Source organism: Neurospora tetraspora (assembly GCF_033439725.1).
Source record: "Neurospora tetraspora strain CBS 560.94 chromosome Unknown B0H65scaffold_2, whole genome shotgun sequence".
NCBI lineage: Eukaryota > Fungi > Ascomycota > Sordariomycetes > Sordariales > Sordariaceae > Neurospora > Neurospora tetraspora.
Window position 1 is genome coordinate 2362570 of NW_026944384.1, and position 10180 is coordinate 2372749.

Sequence of the window (10180 nt, forward strand, 5' to 3'; positions counted from 1 at the left end):
AACTTAAATGTTATTCCAAGCCAGCTACATATATCTGAAACTGGCGGGTGGAGCGCCCTCTGTAACGTGGAAATATGATCCTGCCCCTTTCCGTGACGTCTGGAGAGCGCTTTGTAGGTATCATCCATAACAGCAAATACAATCTCATCAAGTTATCTCCTGTTTTCTTTCTTATGTGAAAGAAATCTTCAGAATGCACTCGTCATTTCCCCCGTATTCAAAGTAAAGAAAGGGGTATATCAAAAGAACAACAACAACAATAACAACAACAGTAAACAGGTAATGTAACCAAGAAGTTCGAACACAAGAAAAGACCAAACAAAGGTCCAGTGAGCTTTTTTTATCTAAAATTTTGTTCTTTCTTCTTTCTGAGGGGGGGTATCCAAGATATTGATATTGTTCACCACGTAATACTCGTAGTCCTTGTCTTCAAATCCATCTGACCGTTGCGCAACCCTCTCGTGCCGAGCTGGACCGTAGCCGTCCGCTTGTGCAGGTCAAACTGCACCGCCCTCACCATCACGCGGCGTTCCTCCGGAATGATGACCTTTGGCGGCGGCGGCGCCAACTGCTGCTGCTGCTGCTGTGTTGGCCAAATGTAGTGAGTGCTGCTGCTCCTCCCGGCAGTAGTAGTAGTAGTGCTGGTGCTGGAGCTGGAACTTCCCGTCCGCCTTCCCCATCTCGTCGAATTCCTCCCATTCATACTTCCGTTACTATCAGACCGAACCACTCCGGATTCACTTGCTGCTGCACCACCATCCATGTTCTCCACCACCACGGCAGCCTCATCCATAGCACCCATACCCATACCCATAGACATAGACATAGACATAGACATCTGCGAATAGCTCGCCACGGGACTACTACCCGGCGTGACGATCATGCTGAAATCATCCGACTCCTCAATCTCCGTGATCCACATGCCGATCCGGGCCGTCAGCTCGCTATCCCACATGGCCTCTCTCCGAGCACTACTGCGGAGGAGCTGGATAGCCTGCCTTCGGATCACGGGGTCGCGGCACTTGGTCGCCACCACAAACAGCGGCGGCACTATCCCGAGGTCGGCACTGAAGCTCGGCTTGATATGCCGGGCCGCATACTCATGCCCACCAAAGATGTCTCGCGCTAGTGCGTAGCTGTTGTTGTGGCCATGGCCGTGCCGGCAGAAATCAGGATCCGGGCAGCGCTTGGCGGCTGCCCGCCGCTCTTCGTCGCCGACTACTTCCAGGGCTAGGTCGACGATGGCCTTGAAGTAGCTGTTGAAGTTGTCGAACTGCATCTCGCTGGCGTTGAAGGTCATCAGAAAGAGGACCAAAGCCATGATCTGGGACATTTTTAGGACGGCGATGGCGGCCTTTTCCTGGCTGGTCACGCCGGGCGCTGTTCGCGACTGGAGGATGGGCTCGAAGGCTTCTGACCAGGCGTCGAGATCCTGCTTGAAGCTGAGGCCGTATCGCTTGAGGTTGGGAGGTAACAGCCCCATGGGGCCGTTCGGTACGTGCTTGAACATGGTCTCGGTGAACTTGAAGATGCGCTCGCATAGCTTGTCCCATGCGACACGAGCCTCTATTACGGAAGCAAAGCGGTCGGGAATGGGTTCTTGGAACTGAGAGCCGGGCGAGCTGGCATCGGAAGCTGGTGATGAGGGGTCCTGCTCGGTCGGTGTCAAGCGCACAACGTACGGTTGCGGGAAGTGGAAAGCCATGTCGTAGGACTTGGCTTGGATCGCCAACCTGGTGAACATCTGGATCAGCTCGTCTTCCACGGGCTCGCCCGGCTGGGTAATGAAGGCCCGCCTCCTCTCGGCACGCAGCTTCTCGAGCAACTGAAGTCCTGTCTGGATCTGGAAAATAGCTTGTTTGTGGTCGCCAACGAACGAGTCGAAGCATGCTAGCAGCACGCTTGCCATGAGTCTTGTCCGGTTGGACATGGGATCTGCCGTATTTAAGAGCGAGCGGATGGCCTCGTGGTATTTCTCCAGAGCCATTCGGAAATGCGTCATAGCAAGGTCGGTGGGATCTCGATCGCTGGCTGGAGAGCCCGGCGGCGACTCACACGTCTTCTCCAAAGTCTTGTACAGAGCGCCTAATGCCACCACGGCATGGCGGATCGTCGGTTCCGAGTGGCATTCTTGTAGGACAGTTCGCGACCAGAAACCAGAATCGAAAAATCCCGAAAGCTCGTTGGCAGTGTGTTCGCGGAACAACTGAAAATACAAGCCCTCCCTGTCGGTAAATGGCACGTTCGCGGTCGGCGCTCGGTGGAGTATTACGGCAGTGGCGGCAGACTCTTGTGGTGGTGTTTCCGGAGGTGTGTTCAATCGTCTTTGGTACTTGACAACTCGGCGGGGGACAAGCCGAATGGGAGCATCGCGGCCAGGAAGAGGTGTCGCTGCTGCCAGTAGTGGTTTCGGCGCGATCCTGATTTCTTCGAATGGCCTCGCGCTCCGAGGCGGAGGTGGGTAACCGGTGCATTCCTTCCTGGAACGGACACAGTTGGAACATGCCGGCCGCTTTTCATCGCATTTGATTCTCCGCAACCTGGCCGTGAAAGGCTTGTTAGCATCTCATCCATGCTTTCAAGCTGCCATCCGTATCCCCTTTCCATCCCAACTTCCGACACCCGTAATGCACTGTACGTACTTGCAGTTGCTGCAACCAGTCTTGACTTTTGGTTTGCTCGTCCTCGCCCGCTTTGGCCTTTGCGAAGTGTCAATTGCCGTGCCGTTCATGGCTGATATTGCGATCATGTCGGAGGAGAGACTAGAAAGTTGAGGAGAGTGGCCAAGTTCCGGTGATGATGACATGAAGCCGGCGTTTAGTCGTCGATCTCTTGAAGTTGATTGGAGCTATTTGGTTTCGGTCTGGGGTGAAAGCATGTGTCAAATAGCGGCATCGCCGTCGTTGAAGACTCGAAGAAACAGCAGTTGTGCGGCGGGCTCGAACTCGTCAGCGTGAGTATATGTATCGGACCGTCGCGCGCAAACAGGTCGTCGAATATGTGTAAATATGTATGTATGTGTATGTATTGTCGTCGAACTCGGGATGAAGTGGACCGCTGGTGATCAGACGCCAACGACGGGATGGATCTGGCTTGTTAGTAGCTGGTAGCAAGCAGCAAGCAGCGAGGCGATACGCCGACGTCGGTGTCACTTGAGGTTTGGGGAAGAAATGGAATCAAACAAGAGGCAAGGGTGGGAGGAGCTTTTCTTAAAGACACCCTCATCGGGGCATGCCTGGGAGGGTCCGGGGGACGGGACGAGGAGGGTCAGATCAAGGGGGGGAGAGCTTCTTACACGTACTAGTCCGTCCCGTACTACTGTAATGACTACTAGTAGGGGTGACATGCGCTACCATATGCAGGCCGCCATTCCGCCACGCTGCCCTATCATTCGACCCATGCTAATTAAACGGGTCTGTAAAAGCCATGTAACGGTAACAAACTGTGTGCCATGTATTCTCATGCGAAACAATCAAAACTCGAATCCGTAAATGGACGCCAAGATGGGAACAAAGTCGGTCACGGCTCTCACTTGAGGACGAGCTTAATGAGTCTCCAAGCAATCCCCATGGGGGAAGACCTGGGAGATGGGAGATGGGGTAGGTACATGATGCCTCCCTCCATCAGATCCCGAGATGATGAATGGATGGTGTTCACCCCGCGTTTCTTTTTGATGAGGTCTCTTGGCGGGATAAAGGCAAGGCAAGCAAAGCAAGCAAAAGCCAAGGTACGTAACCATAATTTTTCCATAGCGGGCAGGGGAAATAAATTCATAAGGTCACCGCTTCTGTTTGGCTCGTAGGACATGGGGTGCCACACGGCTGCAAGGTTGCCTCTAGAGGGACGAGGGTCTCACCAGGCTGTGTACCGGTAGGCGGAGGCTACCTACGTAGTAGGCTAGCTAGTCCGGCCGCGCGCATTGGCTGCCCCGGCTTTCGAAATCATGTGCCGGCGTCTTCACTGCCATTCTCAACAAACATGACCGCATGTCCAAGTCTTGTCGGTTTATTATTTCAACATCTAGCGCCTTGAAAGTCGCGCATGAGGTGTTTCGGCTGCTGTGGAAAGCGACCCTTTCACGGGGCCACAAGAAGTCTGTTTTGGCTGGAGCTTATCCGACTGGACTATAACCGACTTGTGTCCGAGTTTTCCCTAGGAATCGCAACTTTGCGCAACAAAGGGCAGCATGATGGTAACCGCGATGTGGCGGCAAAGGCTTGGATAACAGTTACATGGTCAACGTCAACGTCAACGCAGTCACCCCGTCATGTCTGTGTTACTAGCACACCCATGGCTTGAGCTGATGAAGATCGACACATAAAAGCATGGACAGACATTGCGCAAGATTATGATGCGGTCTGGACGGTGCCGGGCCGAAAGACTACACCACGGGACGGCGGCGTAGTAAGATGATGATGAATGACATCGACTTTGTGGGGGGTTGAAGAGTCGGTGATCCACTGACGAATTGAACTCGTGCCGGCGCCGGCTTTGCCCTCCATTCCAGCCCTACGACCCACAGGCGGCGGTGCGGCTTAGATGGCTCGGATGGTGATCGCGAGCTCACCCACCGTGATGATTGGGCCATGGCCTGGCTGCTGCGCATTTTCAAGACAACAACGCATGTACGAACGGCACCAGTCAGTCCCTATTGACCCAAGAGGATGGACAGAGAATGTAGGTACATACATACCTACATCGACTGCATACCCTTTCCCATGGAACAAGCTCTCAATGGCTGGCATCAGACCCTTCCCCCGTTGACTTGCAGTTCCTCATCAGCCCTAAATTCAGGGTGGTCGGTCCCCCCAAGGGATGGGTGGCCTCGCTAGGTGCGGCCAAGTGCACATTCCTGCGCAGTCTGACTTTTTCACCAAGGAAGAGCGAAGAGAGGTTGTGTCGATGGCTTCAGAAAGACAGAAGTCAAATTTGCGGCGAAGCTAGGATCGTGCCATGTCTCCATCACGACCAATCAACAAGCTTCCTATCTTCTGACCTCGTGTTCTCGGCGCCCCAGTTTTCCAGGGCTTCGTCCGGGATTAGCTTCAGATCATGATCTCCAGAATCGAGAGCTTGAGATGCCGATTGGCGGGGGGATTTAAATTTGCGGTGTCTCGAAATGGAAACACATTTATCTTGACAAGCAAGACGGCGGTTTCGAATGATCTCGAGCATCGTCGAGACAATTCGTCTAGCGGTGACGCTGGAGTAGAAGAGGCTGTGTCAACCGGTTGCGTCGTGCTATCGAGCTTCCATGCGGGGCATCTGTCGACGAGCTATTGTCCGGAGCCGAGCCGAGCTACGGCCGGTCACGGTGCGGGCAGCGCCCGGGAGCCGACCTTTGTTTTGCCGGAAACACGGTACCTGACGCAGGGGGAAAAAACGGCGACCATGAGGTCCACGAAGCTGGCTTGCATGTTTCGCCGTGCAGTCAAAATCGTCACTGCCGTGGTATTTCCGTTTCATCTTGATTGATGAACCTCTACAGAGAGGCTCGTCGGGCCGGTGCATTGATCACGAAGAAACAAAAGACGTGAAGCGCCAGAAAGAACATGTCCCGTACGCTGACAGGTCTGGGGCTGCCAATGAGAAAGCCGGGCATCCTTCCCGTCTGGGACTTTTGATTACAAAAAAAGGACAAATGGCGGCTTACATCCAGTTCAGGAGCTTGGCCCGAGCAGAAAGCTATCGGGAACTCCGAATGCCAATCGATCGTGCCATCATACGAAAAGAAAAGGTCCAACTATTTTCTGGTGTAGTGTAGGTGAACAGCTTGGATCGACTCGGGCAAAATGTAAAGCCGATTTTTGGATGAACCAATTTTGTTGGTGTCAGAATGGGAAATAGCCAAAATCCTTTCGCTTCGAGACAGTTTCAGTACCGCTGATGGTGTTGCAAAAAAGGCCCAGACTCTTCGTCATCAGTAATCAGTGCCCCTGGATGACTTCCAGATCTCATCCTTTTCTCGACCAAGATCGGCCATGATTGATGACGATATGTGCCTCCATGTTCCTATTTGATTAACTTCAGCTTGGTATTGAGATGAGTGAAGATGACTTGGAAAAGTTTGTCCATGGCTGATCACCTTGCTCTTCCGATTGTTACCATTCAAAGCAATGACAATATCTATCCACCAAATCTCCGGTGTTCATTCCACTTGCAGCAGGCGGAGTCTCGACAACACCAGACCTGTTTACGTATTGATATCTTCAACTCCGATATCTCTACGACGATCTTCGAGACAACTCATCACCAAAAAGATCAGCCTTGCGAGGCATACTCGGACGTGTTCATGTCCACTCCCGACCTCCCGCAACATCATCGGGATCCCCGAGCCCGGTCCCCAGCTCCCGGCCACTCGCCGTGTGGAGTTGATCCAGTGTGGACTCGAAACGGGCTTAGCGCAGTGGCTTGGGCCGCTGCTTTACCGCACTAGCGTACAGGTACAGTAGCGTCAGAATCCACCCTTCGTTACAAGCCGAGCCCGAGACATTCACTGGCATTGTTTCAAGGTTTCCGTAAGGTTTCTGTCACGCTAGGAATGGAAATCGCGGATTTCAGTGCCGGCCAGGGTTCATTCTTTCTTACGCAACTCTTCCTCAACACCAAGAAATCTAAGCCACGATATCGGGGTTAAGATATCGAAAAAGTCGGTCACAACATCAACATTTCCCCAGTATCGTATCGTATTGCAGATTTTGAAACAAGGAAGAAGCATCGAAAGTCAATCACGGGATCATTCGTTATTCGCATCGCGAAACTCTCCGACTCGAAACGGGGTTTGGTCCGGTTTTCATCATCGCTTATACAACACCCAGAAGAGATATCGAAATTGCTCCGGCATAAGCCCGTAAGCCAAAGTCAAGTCCCCGGCCTACCTGCCGGCCGTAAACACAAAACATCATGCCGGCTCCCACCCTGGCAGACATTGTCTTTTCGGAGCAAGCCAACCACAACTTCTCCAAGATCCTGGGAGATCTCAAGAAGTCGAATCTCTCCATCACCAATCGGCTCAAGTCCATACAGCACGATGCCGCCTTTGTGCAGGAAGTAGCTGATGTCCTCGGCCTGCCGCTCGTGGCCAATGAACGATGCGGAAGCTGGTATATTGATCCCCAACTCAAGAGGTCGTCTGCTTACTTTAAGAGCACCGATGGGCATACGGGCCAGTGGAAGTTCAGCACGAGGAGGTTGAACTTTCATCTTTTGGAGGTCATTGGAAGACATGATGGGTTTGTTTACCTTCGCATGTCTCATAGCTAGTATCTCCTCTCACTCACTAACAATCATATCATGACCACCATAGATGCATCATCGTAGACTCAACCCGGCGCGGAAAGCGTAAGTCAAACACACACACCAAACCTCCACATACCATCAAGTGAACCACGAACTCACCACTCACTCATCCAGGCATGCCCGACGCCCTAAGCAAAACAATCCCAATCTGGTGCACCGTCCTCAACCAAGCCCTCTTCCCCTCCCACCCCTCCTCCTCTCACACCCTCCACGTTCCCCCAACCGTAGTCTCCGACTCCGAACGTTCCCAAATGTCCTCCCACCTCCCCCTTTTCCTTACCTCCCTCCTCGCCCTCCAACCCGACATCCCCTCCCTCCGCCACCACATCCAAAAACCTCTCCGTCCCCTCTGGGTAACCCCAGATGACGAACTGACTCCCGAAATGGTCGACGAGATCAAGACTGCCTACCACCCGGTCGTCTGCTGCACCAGCTCCCGCCGGGTGGTAGGCACGGAGATGAGTGAGGAGGGGTACATCCAGGGCGCGGGCGACGACACGGAGAACTGGGCGCATGGACTGACGGCGCCGCTGTTTTGGGGGAACCAGAGGCAGCTTTTGGGGACGCCCGAGGGGGATTTGCCCGGCTTGATAGAGATGCTGGTTGCGAATTCGGAGGCGGGCGGACAAGCGGTGGGGGAGTTGAAGAGGGTTGCGCCGAGACTGTTGGTGGGTGCGTTATCAGCTGAGAAGACGCTGGCTTCTTCCCAAGGAAAGGAGGTTTGTGTGGTTACTCTGGTGCCGAAGACGACGGAAAAGGAGACGTGGGAGAAGTCGAAGAGGCATATGGAGGTTGGGTTGGGGAAGAGTAAGACTGCAAGCCGGTTTTTGAGGGAGGCGTTGCCGAGTATTTGCGAGTTTGTCTCGCGGTTCCTGCAAGCGCCCGAGACTACGGACGGGAAAGCAAACAAAGAGGTGGTGATCCTGTGCGAGTCCGGCAGGGACTTGTCGGTTGGAGTGGCACTGGCTCTTTACTGCTGGTGCTTCGTCGACTCGGCTGGGACCATCAGGTCTGCTGCAGTGGACCAGGAGCAGAATCACAACAAGGCTTCCATTAGGGTGAAGCTGGGTCATATCATGACAGCGTTTCCCGATGCCAACCCGAGCAGGGCGAGTCTTCAGAGTGTGAACAGCTTCCTGATGGACTGGCGGAAATGAAAAGGGTTTGTTCTAATTCAATGCAAAACCAAAAAAGAAAATATGATGGATATCATCTAAAAACCCCTCTAATAGTCGCCCTTCTCTATCGCCGCCAAAAACCCCTCAAACTGGTTCCAATCATTCATGATAATGGACGCACCCGCCTGCGCCAGGACCTTCTCCATCTTAAGTCGTTCCTCGGCCTTGTAGGGTCCAACATAACCAATGACCTTGATCCCGGCCCTCGCCGCGCTCAGCGTCCCGCTCTTGCTGTCCTCCACAGCCACGCACTCCTCCGCCTTCTTGCCCAGCACCTTGAGGGCGTGCAGGTAGATGGCCGGGTCGGGCTTGCTCGTCGGCTTCTCCAGGCTCGTGGCCGCGCTGAACACCCTGTCGCCAAAGTACTTGTCCTGGCCGACCTTCTCGATGCTGGCCTTGACGCGGCGCAGCGCCGAGCTGCTCACGACCGCAAGCTCGTACTTGCCCTCGGCCGCCAGGCGCTCAAGCACGCCGTCGACGTTGGGGCAGGGAGACAGCTTCTCCTGTATCTTGGCGATCACAACGTCCTCTTCCTTCTTCACGTACGTCTCCAGTTCCTCGTCCGTGAGCGGGAAGCCGTACCGCTCCTGCAGCGAGCGCAGCATGCCCCGGAAGTTCTGGCCGACGAACTCGACGATGAGGGATTCGCCCGTGAAGGGCTTCTCGAGCGGGACGTTCTTGGAGGCGGCGATCTGGTTGATCAGTTCTGCGCAGCCTTCGAAGGCGACCTCCTCCGAGAGGACGAGAGTGTTGTCGCAATCGAAGAGGATGGTGTTGACCTGCGTGACGGATTGGCTGTCAGTGATTCGTACGTACAGAGCTGTATGGTCTGGGGGAATGTTTCTTACCTTGCCCATTTTGACTGATTGGTAGCTTATCGTTTGAATTGGGGTATAAAAGTGTCTTTAATTGATGACGTCGCAAGCGGTTTCGGTGTCTTTGGCCTTGATCTCCAAGAGTGATCGTCTAAAACAAATCGCCGAAAAGGATGAACGTGATGAGCAAATGGGTATCTCGTAAACACGAAGCAAGTTAAGCTATAAGCAAAAAGCGTATACAGCAAGAGCAAAAGCACGTCTTCTAGAGACGAGGAGGATAGAGCGAGTGAGGGAGGAAGGTAGGTAGGCAGGAAGTTGAAGCCGTTCGTAGGGAGAAGAGAAGAAAGAGGGAAGAGTAAATAAGAGGAAAGGAAGAAAGACCGAGGTAAGAGCGGGAGAACTAAAGCATGAAGTACGTAGACGAGAAAGACTACTGAATCCAACCTAAGATACCGTATTACTTCCCGGTCTCGTTCTTCAACCCACCATCCAAGTCCAGGGCACAGACAACAAAAAAAGCAGGACCTGGGACCCAAGACAAGGACTCGCGCATCGCCCGTCTACGAGTTAGTTCCCAGGTCTGTTCCTGAAACTCCACCCCACCACATCACTACCCGGCCGCACATCTGTGCTCACTGACAAAGCACGATGATCTTCCCGATCCTTTCTAGAGTTTCTCTGACCCCTCACAGCACCCCCTCTCGCCAACACCTCTTCCAGAGAAAGCGTGCAGATGGGTCCATGCCTTCTCAGACAGGATGTTGATCGTAGATCGGCGTCAGACTTGTGGTAGTGGGGGGGCCTGGTGATGTCATTGCCCGGACAGAAGCCCCACCGTGGTATATAGCGGGGCGGAGAAAGTACGCTAAAGACTTTCTAGTTGGT

The 10180-nt window shown here is 53.7% G+C and overlaps 4 protein-coding genes across 4 annotated transcripts; 1 reads left to right on the forward strand and 3 right to left on the reverse strand.

The window, feature by feature from the left end:
• Positions 1–145: 145 nt before the first annotated feature.
• B0H65DRAFT_102786 (uncharacterized protein) lies at positions 146–2951 on the reverse strand. Its single transcript, XM_062820459.1, has 2 exons — positions 2643–2951; positions 146–2540 (listed from the first exon to the last, which is right to left on the reverse strand). Exons 1-2 carry the CDS (start codon positions 2804–2806, stop codon positions 401–403), a joined length of 2304 nt encoding a protein of 767 aa, XP_062684197.1. The 5' UTR covers positions 2807–2951; the 3' UTR covers positions 146–400.
• A 387-nt stretch (positions 2952–3338) lies between these two features.
• Positions 3339–3780, reverse strand: B0H65DRAFT_456300 (uncharacterized protein). Its single transcript, XM_062826284.1, has one exon. It carries the CDS (start codon positions 3772–3774, stop codon positions 3529–3531), a length of 246 nt encoding a protein of 81 aa, XP_062684198.1. The 5' UTR covers positions 3775–3780; the 3' UTR covers positions 3339–3528.
• Positions 3781–6670: 2890 nt separating this feature from the next.
• Positions 6671–8649, forward strand: B0H65DRAFT_102834 (tRNA A64-2'-O-ribosylphosphate transferase). Its single transcript, XM_062820460.1, has 4 exons — positions 6671–7232; positions 7307–7341; positions 7414–8461; positions 8532–8649. Exons 1-3 carry the CDS (start codon positions 6904–6906, stop codon positions 8454–8456), a joined length of 1407 nt encoding a protein of 468 aa, XP_062684199.1. The 5' UTR covers positions 6671–6903; the 3' UTR covers positions 8457–8461; positions 8532–8649.
• Positions 8525–9334, reverse strand: B0H65DRAFT_545985 (HAD-like domain-containing protein; the record flags this gene model as incomplete). The annotated part of the gene is made up of 2 exons (XM_062829415.1): positions 8525–9256; positions 9326–9334. 2 exons carry the CDS (start codon positions 9332–9334, stop codon positions 8525–8527), a joined length of 741 nt encoding a protein of 246 aa, XP_062684200.1.
• Positions 9335–10180: the final 846 nt, after the last annotated feature.